The sequence below is a fragment of the Acinonyx jubatus genome, chromosome B1 (assembly GCF_027475565.1).
Source record: "Acinonyx jubatus isolate Ajub_Pintada_27869175 chromosome B1, VMU_Ajub_asm_v1.0, whole genome shotgun sequence".
NCBI classification, from domain to species: domain Eukaryota; kingdom Metazoa; phylum Chordata; class Mammalia; order Carnivora; family Felidae; genus Acinonyx; species Acinonyx jubatus.
In genome coordinates this window covers 107,861,332-107,878,177 of record NC_069382.1, presented here as the reverse complement: position 1 = coordinate 107,878,177, position 16,846 = coordinate 107,861,332, and the positions used below count along the sequence as shown (strand labels likewise).

General features: G+C 39.2%; 1 protein-coding gene across 50 annotated transcripts in view; it reads left to right on the top strand.

Moving 5' to 3' along the window:
• ANK2 (ankyrin 2) overlaps positions 1-16,846 on the top strand; it is a 674,296-nt gene that overhangs the window by 493,291 nt on the left and 164,159 nt on the right. For all 50 annotated transcript variants that reach the window (XM_053217027.1, XM_053217030.1, XM_053217029.1 and 47 more), the window contains 2 exons: positions 7,297-7,395; positions 8,785-8,883. In XM_053217027.1, the coding sequence (XP_053073002.1) occupies positions 7,297-7,395; positions 8,785-8,883 (198 nt within the window). The remainder of the gene's footprint in view (positions 1-7,296; positions 7,396-8,784; positions 8,884-16,846) is intronic.

Genomic DNA, 16,846 nt, shown 5'->3' with positions numbered 1-16,846 from the left:
GCGTAGATTAGTCAGCTTCCGGAGTGACTAAAGCAGGGCTGCAGTCTCCCAGAGCCTCTGGAGTCGCAGATTGCTTCTTCCGTGTGGTCAGCTTGCACAGCATTGATGGCTCAGGAATGCACTCCCAGTTTCTAGATGCCAGCTTCACTCTGCTGTGATGAATCCAGGGACCCACTTCGGATACCTTTACTGAACTAGGGGTGGACAAGATGACAGTAAATGGGCCCCTCCAGAGGGGATATAGGGATTGGACATTCCACTCCTTCACCCATACCCTATCTCCTGGTTTAAAGGGGTGAGCCTGTCTGGTCAGACTCACAGGTAATCACTTCCTAACCCAGTGGTGTAAGGTGGTTAGGGTAGAGCCAAGGGCTTGCATCTGTTGCCTTAGGGTTAGATTGCCTATCTCGTTTAGATCCCCCCTTATGCCCTTGATAATGGGGGGAGGGCACTCATAAAGGATTTCATAAGGGGAGAACCCTATCTGCTTAGTGGGACTACATCTGATTCTTAACAGGGTGATTGGCAACACCTGGTCCCAGTGTAGGTGGGTTTCTTGACTTAGTTTACTTAATTGCAGCTTCAGGGTTCTGTTCATTTGTTCCACCTTCCCAAGAGCTCTGAGGTCGGTATGCCATGTGTAACTTCCAGGTGATTTTTAACCTTTTAGCCACCAGCTGCACCACCTCAGCCACGAATGCTGACCCATTGTCTGATCCTATAGTGATAGGGATCCCAAATCGAGGAATGATTTATTTTAGAAGTCGGGCCACTTCATGTGCCTTTTCTGTGCGAGTAGGGAAAGCTTCCACCCAGCCTGAGAAAGTGCACACAAAGACCAACAGATATTTATAGGCTTGGACCCAGGGAAGCTCAGTGAAATCCACCATCATATTTTCAAATGGGGCTCCCCTGACACTCTGCACCCCAGAGGCGGCCTTGGGTCCTTGATGTGGGTTATTCCAGGCACACGTTTCACATTGCTCGCATACTGCTTGGGCTATGCTGAAGAGTCAAGGGATATAGAAATGTCGGCTCAAAGTAGTCTCTAGATCTGTCCAGCCACTATGGATTTCCTGATGGAACGGCTTGACAAAAGCTGGAGCCAGGGCCTCAGGGGATTGCTACTTGGCTGTCTTCAAATTTCCACCATCCACCTGGGAGTTAGCTTCCATTTTCAGTCAGTACCAGGTACTTTCAAGTTGTGAGTAATTAGGGTCCCATTCTGCCAGTGGACTAGGGAACAGTGCGGCGGTTAAAGCTGCTGATTCTGCTGATCCTTTGGAAGCCACAAGCTTTGCCTCTTGGTCTTACCGTTTCCCCATGCAGCCGAGGTGTCTCCCCTTTGATGTCCCCAACAACGCATGATAGCCACTCGTTTAGGGGCCCACACAGTATCTAAGAGTTCAAGGATTTCCTTACCATACTTTATGTCTTTCCTCCTGAGTTTGTTAGACCCTTCTCTTTATATAAATCCCCGTGGTGAAGGCATAGAGTCTGTGTATATACTAACATGTATCCCTGCCTCCAGGCAGGTTAGCGCGATGAGCTCTGCCTTCTGTGCCAAAGTCCCCTGACCTACGAATGACGTGTTGACCATCTGCTGGTTAATGGGCGCCTCTAGATCAAAAGGGGTGTTGAGACGAAAGCCCTCACATAGTCTTTGTAGAACTGGCTTGGGCTCTCCTCGGGCCCATGGAGTACTTCAGATGTTTTGCTCATATTTATGGCCTTTCTCCCCACTTTCTTCATGCCATTTAGAAGGGCTTCTTGATACCGTTCAGTCCTTGTGAGCCCTCTGTCTACACTTGAGTCATTTCGGTCCCATTTGGGGTCCTCCCCAGGGAAGTGGGCCCAAGCATAACCTGAGTGTCTAGTGACCCAGTGGGGCATTCTCCTCTAACCATTTTAGGGCTGCCTGGGTAATTTGGCAACGTTCCTCCATGGCGAAGGGGGTCATGAGGAGTTGGTGGCAGTCCATCCAGGCAGGTTTTTGGGTTTGAATTATTGAATTATGGACTGCATTAGTTCAATCATAGTCTGGGGCTTCTCTGTATAGGAGGGAGTATGGTGCTTCCAATTTAGGAGGTCCGTAGTGGTAAAGAGTTGGTGCACAAAAACATGCTGGCCTCCTCAGATCTGGCCTTCCTGATCATAATAGATGGATCCCCTAGTTTTCCCTCAGTGGCATCTGTAGGGCTCCCCGGTGTTGTTTTAGGGAGGGACTGCCTCCCTTGGCCTGATATTCTTATCTCCTTCCAGGAAGGGTGTATGGGGTTAGGACTGGTGATCCGGGAGAGCTGGCCACATCTGGAGAGGCCGGTGGTGCTAGAGGTGGGGAGTGAGGCCTCAGGACTAGGGGCAGGCTCTGGTGGGGTTTCTGCAGCTGGGATGGCTGGAGGCACAGATGGCAGTGGGGCACATGGCAGTAGGGTCCCTTCGGGCCTTCCCAACAGTATGGGCTTTTCAGTTTTGGGTTGGCATTTGGAGGAAGCCACAAGCCATCATAACTTTACAGCTCTCTTCAATACACACTTTTAGTCAAGGCGGCCGGTATAGGACTAGGTCTTGCCAACAGTCAATGTAAGGAAATTGGTCCGGGTGGCCTGGATCCCGTACAATGACTCTGAACACTCGGCCAATTAGTTCCTTCTCAAGTGAGCCCTTAGAGGGCCAGCCCACCCCAAACAATGGCCAATCAATTTCACAGAATGTCCAGAGCTTTCTGGGAGTTAATTTCACACCATAATTTCCTGAGTATCCTTTTTGAAATTCCTCAACATACATTCTAGGGGAGTCAGTTTTCTCTTCTTTCTACCCATTTCCTCCCCCTAACTGGCAACTTTCATGCACAAGAGAGGGCTAGGGGGAAGGGAAGGACTAATTTGGAGAGGACCCACACCAACTTTGTCCACTTTCGGCTGCTCTCCTCTCAGAGATATTTCAGGCACCTCTTAGCCTTGATGGGTTCAGTATCAAGCTCTGACCCAGATCAGACAGACTCCCCAGGAAGTCTGACACCACCCTAAGCTGTATGAGGTCACCAAGGAACTGTGGATGGGAACTCAATACTCACTTTGGCCCATTGGTCAGGTTGGAAACTTTCTGCTGTTTCTCATTCGTACACAGTCACATAGTGACTCCAATCCGCTGCCCAGTGCCCAGCACCTTAGAGTTGGTTTTGTTCCTTATGAAAATATTCAGGCAGCTCTGGGAAGTGATCAGGCTCTCCTTCTATCTCTTAGGGACAGGTATACCAAAATGAATCCAGGTTCTTACCAGTCTGATGGGCTGTGCTCCCTGAGCTGGTTCCTGGGCCTCGCTGGGTTCCTTTGTGTATCCGGGGCCCTTACCCCTGCATGACAGGAGGGGCTAGTCTCCTATGGATCAAGTGGTCCACTGGTGCCAGGCAAGGTCACCTCTCCTAGTGCCCCAAGCCCCGGTGACAAGGGAGGTGAAACGCTGTCTGCCTCCTGGGCAAGCCCCCACATAATGTAGCAGTGAGTCACACACGGAGTGGGGGCACCAAGGCTTTTCTTTCCAGGAAGCAGCTTTATTTGTGCCAGCACTGGATCAGCAGGCTAGGATCCAAAAGGCTGAACCCCAAGCGCAGTGGTGGGGGTGGGTGCCTTTTGTACAAATTTTGCTCCTTTGTCTCCCATATATGGTAACATGCAGTCTGCATGGGCGGTCTATGTTCCAGAGTCGTGAGGAATGTCGCCCTTGAGCACATAGGCAGGTTGTCTTCTCTCGTCTTGAGGTTCTAACCACATTCCTTATGGAGGGGCTCTACCACATTATAATGAGGTAAAGTCAGTTGTTTATCATTCTAGAAGTCACTCTGAGGCCTGTCTATGCAGGCACAAGTGGGGAGTTACACTCAAACTGGTCTGGGTGGTCTGGTGGCTAGAGGTCTCATCAGGGTAGTCCCATGGCTCAAGGAGTGGTTTCAGTTTCTAGTTGCCTGAGTTAAGAGATAAACTGGAAAGAAGAACTTGAAGAATGTGGTAAAAAGATTGGTGAGTATAAGCAAGTGGGCAGTGAAGGTCAGGTCTTAGGGTCTAGCTGGTGATGATAACAATTCCAGTGCAGAATAAGTCCAGTTCTATGGATAGGCCTTAAGCACTTGGAAAATATATCTCCAAACCAATAATCTCTAGTCCCACTTGGATAAAAATCCTGATATATGGAAAGCTTATAAACTTTAGGGACTACTCAGTTTTTTCCATTCAAATATATTACATAGGTTTGATTGTTTATAAATGTAGACTTTACCAAAATATTCCCTCTATGCTCTCTTTAGATTCATTCATTCATCCAACAATATTTATCAAGTAGGTACTATTTATCAGACCTGGGGCAGACAGAGTGTTAGGCAAATCACTGGATTAGATGTCTCAGAGGTTCTTTCAAACCTCTCAGGTGGAAACTTCAGATGGAGGCAGAGACAAAAACTGAGAAAAAGAAAAGGCAACTTCTTATGATAAGCATCTTAATATGTAAATATTTAATATTTAAATCTTCATATTTAAATATTAGTTGGCTAGGCCATCTAACAACTCCCAGTGATCAGCAGATTTGATTCTTACTTACTGAAGTAACAGATCCAACTTAAAAAACATTTATGTAATGGCTTATCATACAGAGTAAAAGATTTCTTCCAGTAAACAACTTAGGCCAACTAATCAAATGTCATGCTGAAATATATATAGAATAAAAAATTATCAGAAAAGTTACAGGCTCTAAAATATCAGGTTAATTATCTCCTTAAAAATTCCTACCTGAAGATCATACTGCTTGTCCTTCATTGTGTCAGAATGAGTTTACTATTTGTGAAGTGGTTTTTACATCTATTAAAATTAAGTACTTCCACTTCCCATTACCAAAGGGACTGGGTGTTGAATAATTCAGAAAACAACTTTGGTCTGGTAAAGGGAGTGGAAAATAATTTTGGTTGAATCATTTGTGTTAGTTAATATAGTTATCATTATTTGCATGCTGGTAGGACACGGGAGTCATAAAAGTGTCTTTATCAAGCTTTTGTTATATTGTTGATTAATTCGTTAAATTTTCTAGGAATAACGTATTTTGAAAGTACTTTAATTCTTATTTTATGCCAGTAAATATATAGAAACCATGACATGCGTGTATTAATGGTCAACTATATCAGCTGCTCAGAGTTAAATGTTGCTGAAAAACCAGGACCGTGTTTTGCAAAGAAGAAAAATAAATATTATCTTATTTTTGAAACAGGTATAAAAGCTTGAAGGCTTCCCATAAGAGAATCATTAATACAAGCATTGACCAGTAACAGGAAATTTGCCATAGAGCATTTTGTAGATGTATTTGGTTCTCCTTATATGTGTTAAAAAAACAAAATTCAACAGAGTAAATTTGAAAATACAATTAACTTTATTAAACAACGAGTGGATCAGGCAGCATCCTATCTAACAAGTAGAGGGAAGCTCCAAGGAGTGGTATAAAATGAAAGGTTTTATAGGAAGGAGGGTTAGGCAAGAAAGTTATTAGCCAAAAAAAAAAAAAGTTCTAGGCAAGGTCACTTTCCCTTAGGGGGAGAACAGGGGTTTTTATCATGCAGATTACCTCATCTTCCTTTGGGGAATGGAGAGAGCCCATGTGACAGATTACCTCATGGGCACTGATCAGAAAATTCCTGATTGACTGTAAGTCATTTCTGGGGGAGGTCAGTATAATGTATGTAGATACCATATTTGGTAAAATTATCAATGAGTTTTTTCAATGTTATGGTGGGTAATTTTTTAGGAATTTAGATGTGAGTCAAATATTATAGCACTAATGATGGGGTTTCGGGGGGGACAGTGGAGTTTCGAGCTTATGGCCAAGAAAGACTTCTTGAAGACATCTTTGGTGCAAAAAGGTGATTTTATTAAACCACGGGGACTGGACCTGTGGGCAGAAAGAGCTGCACTGCGGTTGTGAAGAGTGACTGATTATATACCTTCAGGTTAGGAGGGGGTTAGGGACACTGTAAATCTCTAAGGAATTTTGGAAGCAAGGTTTCCAAGACCTTGAAGGGCTAGCTGTTAGGAAAATATCATTTATTACTGTTTAGTAAAACCTCAGTCATGAGACCCCTCAGATGTATATCAGGGGCCATATGCTTGGAGTATAATTGCCAACATATACCTGGGGGTTAAAGCTAAAGGAGGTTTGCAAAGGAATTTTTATGTGTTTAAGGAGATTCACAGGATCCTGGGGGGGGTCAGGATAATGTTAAGCTAAGATTCCCTTTTGCCCCTAGCAAGTGTCACTATCAAGGCAGCCAAGCTCCTTGAGGAAGGTCACTCTGCCTGTCTCAAGGACATGTCAATGGGCCGTAGGTACTAAGGAAATTTAAGTTTTAATTTGCCTTTGTTTCCCATATCACCATGACAAGCACTTAAACCCTCTTACATCTTGATGAGGGTGATATTAGGGCTCCAGAAACGGAGTCTATAGGTTTCTGGAGATTAGGTTATGGATAAGATTATCTTTTTCTTGAAGTTTACTAAGTTATCTGTAAACTGAAGAAGACTCCTGTTCTGCATGACTGTGATCTGTATCAGTCAACCATTTGCTTTCTTTTCCTTCTTTTGTTCTTAGGCAGCCTGGAGTGTCTGGGGAATATCACACATATCCCACCTGGGGGTGAGAGGGTGGGAGGGAGTGCTATTAGCCTGTACTTTGCCCTCAGCTTGTCTTATGCTCCCTCATCTCTATCAGAAGTTATAAAAGAAATTTTAGATTCTTGGGAAAAAAACTTACAGACAAATTAGTGACATAGTGCTAAGTGTCTTTAAGTACAATGTTGTTCTTGCAAAGTTTTGTTAGCTTAGAAATTGTCCTATGGCTTTTGAATCACTTTTTATGAAAAAAAGATTTCCTTCCCATTTGTTAAAAAGTAAGATTTATTTAAACTCTCTCAATGTTCTAGAAACTGGAAAGAATTTTATTTGTGACTGGTGCAATAAATGATACAGTTGTTCTTTTTTTTCTCTCATTAGAAAAGTATTTAGATATTTCTTAGTCAAAAAATTGTTGAGATAAAGTTGGCAAATCCACGGCTCTAATGAATATTTACTACTTTCCCTCTCTAAATCAAAAACACTGGAAATTAGTCTCTCTGAACTTAGTAGCTTCAAACTAATGCAAAAAGAAAAAGTACAATGAAGAAACCAGAGTCTGTCTAGTCTCTGGGTTAAATACTTGCATAAAAATCAGATACTACCCACAACTATTACTCAATTTCTGAGGACTGTTTGCTTCTCTTTTCAGAATGGACTCAACGCTCTCCATTTGGCTGCCAAGGAGGGCCATGTGGGCCTGGTTCAGGAGCTGCTGGGAAGAGGGTCCTCTGTGGATTCTGCCACTAAGGTAATGTTCATGCTAGTAGAATTTATTTCCTTGGGCAAGAGGAAATAATTTAAAGTTATTTTGTCTGGTTATACATTGCAGACATTTGCTGGAACACCAAGGTTCTTGACCATGAAGAACTGAAATTGAAACTCTTTCCACTAAACTTTGCAGAGTTTGAGTTGATTCTTTTAGAGACTTATCAAACATGAGACTGGAGAATTCTGCATACTTTGTTTCAAATGTTCTGTCTTTTTTTCTTTGATTCATGTAGACACTAGATTAATATAATCATGTGTGGACGACAGCACCTATTTTCCTAAGGTTAATTCTTTTTTTCAAAAGTATATTGATGTAGTAAACTTCTCAGTGGAAATGGACAGGTAATTTTCATGCTTTAATGAAGTTGTTATATCTTTTAATGTATTCATTTAACTTGGTAAGAGAATATTCAGAATCTCTTATACTGTAATGGAAAAGAGATTTTGGATCATGGATTGAATTATTGGGGAAAATTAGATTTTATCACTATAATGTGTGTTTGTAAAGCTATTGGACTCATTTTTAAAGACCTGTACAAGATGTTTGGCATACTAGAAACTATTTTTTTTTATTGATAGTCCTTTTACTAAAATATATTTGAACATTGTCGTTGGGGAGTCATTTCAGAAACAACAGATTTAAGTATTTTATTTTATCTGAGGGAGAGAGAGAGAGTGGGGGAGAAGAAAAGAGGGAGAGGAAGAATCTTAATCAGACTCCACGTTCAGCTCGGAGCCTGATGTGGGGGATGAATCCCACGACCTTGGGATCATGACCTGAGCTGAAATCAAGAGTCGGATGCTCAACTGACCTAGCCATCCAGGCACCCCAGAAACAATGGATATATATTTTTTAAATATCATCACTGGTGACAAATCTTTGTCTTTAGAAGGTGAAAGTTTAATTTGGAGAAAAACAGTAGTTAGTCAGAATCAAGCCTGTTGCCCAGAGCTGGAGTGTGATAATATGGTTGTGAGAGATGCAGAGAGGCTAGGCTGTAGGCCCTCAGGCGACCAGCTGGGGCTTCAGTCTGATCAGAGTTGGACAAAAAGAGTGGTGGAATAAATCAGGAATATGGCCAGTTAACCTGGATTTCTAACACCTCATGCACACATGATTGTCAAAATATAGACTGGCCTGACACCTCACGAGAATTGTGAAGGATGGAAAAGGAAAGCACTATATAGGAGGCTCAGTGTTTTGATGGCAGACAATTTATCCCCTTCCAAGGTGGGCTACTATCTGGATTAGAATGACAAACTTTAACCACTTGAAGTTATCAATCAGCAAAATTGAAAATGCCTGTACATTCGATGTCTACAAAATTTGGAAACCTCTAATATTTTCTATTTTGTTTCTCCAAAACAGAAGGGGAACACTGCTCTTCACATTGCATCTTTGGCTGGACAAGCAGAAGTTGTCAAAGTTCTTGTTAAGGAAGGAGCCAATATTAATGCACAGTCTCAGGTACTGCATTCAGATTTTCTCTGGTGTGAATGAATTTAAATTAGAACAGCTTTGTGAAATTGATTTAATGGGTTGAGCCAGCTGTTGGATAGTTAAATTTGCTATAAATATTTCCGTTATTTATTTCAGCCACATTATTTTATGAACTCATGCTATGATATTTTTTTGATGTATTATGATCCCCCTCTTAATATAACTGAAAATTTGACAACTACACAGTCTGTCATTCTCTTTAAGTGCATTAAAAAAGCATATAAAGTGTTTTTTCCCAGAATGACAGTGACATCTGTGAAATATGAATTATTCATGCAAGTTCTATGTTGTGCTATAAAAGTAGTTTCTCTCCTGAAATTTTAAAAATTCTCAAAAGATTAGCATTCCAGTAGGAGATCTGCTATGAAGTGGGAATCACACTAATTACCTCACACCCCAAATGTGGACTTTACAAAACTCCTGAAGGAAACAAGAAAATTCGTGACCCACGGCCTTACAATGCATGTAATAACAATTATGTAGGATAGAAAATGCGTGTTCTTAAAATGAAGCATTTTTTTAAATTAAAAGAGTAATCAAAATACATCATAAACTTGATGCCCATTTTCTGCGTGAAGAAATGTTGCTTTGCCCAAAGCTTTCCTTTTGGTATCTATTATGAATCTATGTAGAAATTGAGGGGTGTATCCTTTTAAATCCATTTCTTCTCTCTCTCTTTTAAAGTTTTTAGCCTCTCTAGCATACCACAGGCCATGCCACGGGGACTATTAGCAAAATAAACCAGTCCCTGTCTATCTATTCTTTGGGATAATCTCACCGGCTTACTTCTGAGGGGCCTTGTGTAGGAATATCTCTACCTATTTTGTTCATTCATTCGTTATGTTGACATGTCTCCAGTGGTATAAATAGCACTACAGGGCAAAAGTTAGAATCAGCCCTTTTTTCTTGGACTTTGATTAGAGGGAAGACTCTGTTGAAATTATGACAGGCAAAACGTTATTTATTTTCACCTCTATAATATCATACTGTTTTAAATAACTGCATTTTTCTTTTAAAGCATAATTTTTCTTTTGAAAGTCCAATACACATCTCTATTTTAACATTTATTGAGAATATTCCATATTATAACATCTTCATGACATGAAATTTTTTTTTAAATTGATACCATCTGTAAAGAATTCCCATATAGCGTATAAAGTATAATGGCATCTTGGGCTTAGAGACACAGGACTTGACAAAATCTACTGCTCTAAACTAAGGGATTAAAATCTTTTCTTTATAGCAAGAGAACATCTTTTTGCTCCAGAGCAAAGTTTCCAGACCTTAGCTGGCATCATAATCACCCACAGGGCTTGTTGAAGCATGTGCTTCTGGGCCCAACCCCAGAGTTTCAGATTCATTTCTGGAGTGGACCGGAGAATTTACATGTCTCACATAATGCTGAGGTTTTCCATTTCAGGAACGCTATGAGACCCACTGCTTTGGAGAATATAAGAGAAAACTGGGCTTAAGAACACTGCTATAGAGATTCACTAAGTACAGGTTTAATTATGTGCATAAATCAGTAGTTTGTATACTTAAGAAGCATGGAAATGAAAACCTGGTCAAGTTCAATTGCCCATAGGAGGTTTTTAATGGGAAGTTCACATGCCAACTGTTAGTGCTGTTAGTATCTATAAAAAGAGCTTGGTTGCTGTGCTCAAAATGACTCGTTGAACGTTGTGATCTCATAAAAGTTGACAGGTAGCAAATACTGCAAGATAAGTGCTTGTCAAAAGTTGTATCAGTTATTACACTGTGATTAGTGGAAATTTATATGCTTTGGAGGTTTTCAAGAATAAGCCAGAACCACTTAATCGGTAATTTGCTTTTAAGAGTCAATGAGCCCATTCTTTATAGTCATAATCATGCCAGATTATAACAGATCTTATAGAAAGATTTATATTATCATTAAAGTAATCTTTATTTGTATTGTATTTAATTAGCTCAATTTAGGATTCAAATTGTAGGGAATCCTGACAACTAGCTTCAAACTGATTTTATATTATAAGAAAGTTTTGGAGTGAAAAAAATTAATAATTAAAATTTAGGATGCTTTTCTAGATGCCTAAGTGATTTGATAAGCCCTATGAGATTATTTACTATATTGAATTTAGGTGGCCATCATTACCAAAGACAAAAATTACTATTACTTAAAATATTTTGTAATTTAATGATTAAGATTAAAATACAGGAATTTATATAAAACTATTTGATTTTTTTTGTTCCTATGTGCGAACAAATCCTAAAGGCATGGTTTTAAGGGCCATTGGGAGAGGATATGAGTCCGTCATACGTGATTCTCATTAGTCTTGTCTTGATTAAGATACAGATTTTTTCCATGACAACAAGGGACCTAGATGGGTGGGTAGGACCATGCTCATGGTAGTTAGATAGTCCCTTCCTTTTGAGAACCAGAAAAGGGGCATAGGAATACCAAATGTGCAACATAAATTCTGAATTTTGTACTCAAATTATACCTTCTCCCATATCTTTCTATGAACATAATGCAAGACAAATGCAGAATGGTCTGTTAGTATAGGAACGTTGATAGCTGCATAGTACTTTGCTTTTGACAAACTTCTGAATTTTTTGGAAATGGACCACTAAGGTTATTGTGGAATTAAGAAAAGCCCCAAGGAATAAATGTTCAGTAAACATTTACGGAGCTCATAGGTCATGGAGAAGTATACACCTGTGGATTTTACTGCACTCTCTACATAAACTGTAAGATCCATGTGAAGCTTACCCTGACACGACACAGTGCCAATTTTGGTAGTGTCCTTAATTCATGAAGAATTCCAGAACACCAGCAGAAGCAATTTAAGAGTTTTAAATGGAACTATGTGATCAGTATAATAACAATCCACTGATGTTTAAGTTTCTGTGCTCAGCAGTGGTAGCAGTGTGGTCTCTACTGAGACAGTTGTTCATCTAAAATCTCGATATGATTTTAAATATTGTTCAGACCTTGTAGCTCTCTGGCTTGGTTCTTTGCTCTCCTGATTCGGTGGCACGGAGATCTCATCAAGGTCTCAGTGCAAGCTGTGTTGGTGGAATAATGGGGTTAGAAGTCAGGTTAGAGTGATTGGAGGAATGCTATTTGCCTTGAGGATGGTTGCTTGCTTTCTGAAAACTTGGGCACTTTCTGACAGTCTTTACTCAGCACATGGACATCTTCTACACAGTCCTACAAAGTAATGCTGGAATGCTTTCTGGATATTTGTACTGGCATTTATTGATCACTTTTATAACCTGTACAGCTATTAGATTCAAAGATATGACTTTTAAACCATTGTTCCAATTATATGTTGTACACGAAATTTTGAAAAAAAAATAAAAAAATACTCTCAGAGTGATGAGCTCCTTTAAATTCTTATAACACTTTTGCCCATTAATATTTGCCTATCTCAGGTTTATTTTTTGTTATGTATATCTACAGTTTCTGCAAGGTGGTACATTTCTTGGGAGCAGATCATTTTTTTCTCAACGTTCCTCTGTATTTTTAGGATTTGGTGTAATACCTTGCACATATATGATTGGAGGCTAAACATATGCACATATATTCTTCCTGTATAAGAATTAGCTCCGTTGCATATTCCAATCATTCTTAACAATAGATGTTAATAATAGTACAAAAAATGATATTGACTGCCAGGAGCTATCTCTGACGCATTGTGTATATTATCTCTTTTGATCTTCATTTACTCTGTCATCATCGATGACAAACTGAGATAAAGATGATTCATTTACTTACTCATAATCTTCATCCCCAGGCAAAACTGCTTCTTAGAACTCTCATAACAGTTAGCCCTTCGCTACAGACCCAGGAAACAATTCCTAAAATTCTTTTTCTTCTGTCCCAGACCCTATGAAGGTCTAAGTCAGCAGATTTTCCTGCAGCAGCATCCATGCAAAAGGTTTAAGGTGAAAACTTCTCCTCTAGTATTTTTTGTGAACTATAAATGCTAGAGCTCTGCAAAAATGTTCAAAACACGATGAGATTTTGCTGTTGCTGCCAACAAAATCTGGCCTGCAAAATTTCCCTTCTTTAATTTTCTCCACAATAACATGTGACTTTTTGTTCCTCACACAAGAGTGTTTTTCCTTGCAATCTTAATTTTATTTTCTCATGTAAAGTTATTAAAATCCAAATGACCCTCATAATAAAATAAAGTTACTTTAAAAATATCTATTTGTTTTTTGTTTTTACGAAGCAAGCCGGTTTGCGTGATGCCTATTTGGCTACAATGAAAAAAAAAAAAAAACAAGAGCACAGTGGATTCTGGTATAGGTAATATCTCTATACAGTAGGAGCTAAGTGAAATGGTGGAACATGGGCACAGTAAAACTTGTGGTCAACTGTAGCTTTCTGACTTTTACCTTATACAATGGAGACTGGGATGTTTGAATTCCCTGATAGTTACAGAGAGAAAAGAAAATGTGACTTCATTGGAAGAAAGGATGAGCCAGAAATTCCCACAAGTCTGTTTAAGGAGTAGGTGGAAGTGTGTGTCCAGGGAGCTAAGTGTGGGTTGGAGGAGAGTCCAGATGCCACAAAATTACAACCCCATAGTAGTATCTTACACTCAGCCTCTTAATTTTAATGTATAGTTTTATGTATTATTTAATCTCATTTTATCTTTACAATGATGTGAACTAGCAGTGATTACGCTCATTTGGATATAAGGAAATTTGAGGCACAAGCAAGGAAATCTAAGGTCTCATAACATATTAGTGATTGAGTCACAAGCCCAGGGCCATTTGTCATGGACACCTCCCTTCCAATAGTCCTCTACATAGTTCACTGTTTCCCTTAAGCTTTCTCTACAATCTGCCTCTTCTAGGTCAGTTCAGTTACCTCCCACAAGAGCCAGGTCCCTGGCTCAAATGCCATCCATTCTCTCAGGGTCTAGTTGCGAAGATGCTGGGAATAACTAAAAACATTCCATAAAAGCGAGGCATTTCCAAGAAAAGGGATTCATGTACACTGGAACACCTATCTACATTTGGGACATTTTCACTCAGACATTCATTCTCTTAGGGTGTTCTTTTATGAAACACAATTCTTAACACACGGAAGACTTAAATATACTTTCTGAAGTATAGTTGGTGATGTCTTTCTGATTCATTTTTCTTATTAATTTTTGCATTGTTCTACTTTTTCTTGAATTTCTTGTGTTTTAGTATTATGAGGATTCCAGAAACAGCTTTTTTTTTTTCTCTTTTCATCCTATTTTAGTGGTGAGTGAGTCCAAATAAGAAATTCTGATTTGGTATTCTTCATAACATATTTTGCTGAAAATTTACTTCTGTTTTTCTTGAATCCTTTTGCTTGTTTTATGGTCACTACTCTTTGTTCTTTCAATTCTGGAAATTTCATTCCAAAGGAGGACTTTCCTATTTGTAACACAAACATGATTAGACTTTATTAGCTTTTAGATTCTCAGACTGTGGCCATTAATGCCAGTTGCAAGATTACATGACCATTAGTTACACCCCCAGAATTTTAGGGGTGCATATGCCTACTCTATGCAATGATAAATGTTTTGTTGGGTATAGCTTCCAATAATTTTTACTTCATTGGCCCTCACTCATTGTCACAAATAATTTGAATTGGGCTGTGAAGAGGAAGAAAGCCTACACAGTTGGCCAGCATGCCCATTACACTGAATTGCTTCCATATGGCCATGGAGCCATCCCTGGCTCTTAAAACAAAAACTCATAATGGAACATTCCGTTCTATCACACGCACAAACACACATGCATACACACACACACACACACACACACACACACACACACACACACAGTATATAAAATAGGATCTGGACTCACAGATCCAAAAAAATTGTTATGTTTTCAGCATTTTTCTCCAAATATATACATATAGCTCTTTCTTAATAAGGTTCTTAGTTGTTTTAATTAAGAAAATTATTGTAACACTTTATTTGAAGTTAAGGTGAACATGTACTTGCATTTGACTGGGGATGAGAAAGAACTTGGGAAACTTATGTTGTCTTTTTGACTCTGAAAATCAGTTTATTGAATGATTACACACGTGGAAGTGCATCTACGTTCCTCAGCATTTGGAGCTAAACAAAGGAAGTATGCTTTTCCAATTCTCCATTCTCTGATATGGATCATTTCTCTAAAAGAAATGATAAGAATTGCCATCTTTAAAATTTTGTATAAAATGGAATTCTCTCATATTATAGTAGAATTTCAACACTGAAAGTACTAGTCTGTTCATACACACATCTGAAAAGACATAATATTTTCATTTGCAATAAAATAAAGCAGTTTGCTATCTTTGAAATGAAATTGAGACATTTATATTTGTCTTTATCTTCGTTAATCTGGGGACAGGTGATGTGGCAAGGCTGAATACTGGTTGCCATTTTGTCCTGAAATTTGAATGAAGTAAGACATAAATGTCATTGAATGTAAATCTATAGTAGATGGCCATATATTTATCACTTCAGAAGACTATCTGTGTCCACTATTACTGTATTTTAAAGGAACTAAATTGTAGAAAGGTGAGACTTGTAGGGAGAAGAACAAAATGGCTAAGATGGATCTACATTTCTCTTAGTAGAAACAGAGTTCAAATTTCATACAGAGGATCCTTCTCTGTCCTTCTGAGTTAAAATGGAGGGTAAGCACCTCTGGCAGCAAATAGTTAAAATTGTACCAGAGCGGTTTGCTTCTTACCTCAGATCTTATAGCACAATGTGCACGTTCCACAGCAACTAAGATGCTAGAAAGACCTCAAAGTTGTGATCCTTCCAGACAAAGATCACAAAACAAAACAAAAATGTGAAAACATGACACTAAATAAATGAAGTAAAACTTGCTAATAGAAAATTATTGGAAGTAGTCATTCCCTCCCTCCATCTTTCCCTCCCTCCCTCAGCACGTGTTTGGATATTCAATTTGTGCCCCCTCATGTTTGCTAGAGATACAAAGATGGGGTTGGAGTGGGGGAGACCAGAGGAAGTAGTGACTGAACTGCTTTCTTTTTTTTTAACTTATAGATAATTTTATTTTTTATATTTTTTCCAGCTTCAGTGAAGTATAACTGACAAATAAGATCATAAAGTAGTTAAAGGGTACAATGTGATGATTTGATATTAGTATACCTTGTGAAAGTGTTCCAGGTTAATTAACATGTTCATGACCTAACATATTTGTTTATTTTCCTTTCTCCCTCTCTCTTTCTTACTTTTTAAAATGAGAACATTTAAGTTCTCCTCGTTTAGCAAATTTCAATTGTATAGTCTAGTGTTATTAACTACATAGTCATCATGTTATATATTAGATGCTCAGAATTTACTCATCTTATAACTGAAGGTTTGTATACTTTTACCACCCTCTCCCTACTTCCCTCACCCCTCAGCCCCTGAAGACCATTTTTGTACTTTCTGTTCCTGTGAGTTCAGTTAAAAAAAAAAAAAGATTCCACATGTAAGTGATACCGTGCAGTATTTATCTTTCTCTCTCTGGTTTATCTCACTTAGCATAGTACCGTCCAGTAACTTTTCTCTTAAAAAAAGGAATTGATGTGATAATCAGGGGTGAGAGGAGATGCAGTGTGCTGTAGGAAAATGAAATAGGACATGCGAGAGCCTAAAAGAAATCCAGGTGCTGAAACATGAAGGGGAAATGTGGTACATATGAAGCTGAGAGAGAAGATCACAGCCTGCAGGACTCTGTGAGCCATGTTAATGATTTTGTTTTAAGATGCTTATCCTAAGCCCAGTATGAGGTAGAGGTGGGAGGTAGAAAAAGATAAGATTTGGATTTTTAAAGATCACCTTGATGCAGTTTGGAGAACTATAAAAGGGGCATCATAATAATAGTACCTCCCTCATAGAGGATATGAGAATTGAATTAGTTAATCCATGTACGGCACTTAGAACAATGCCTG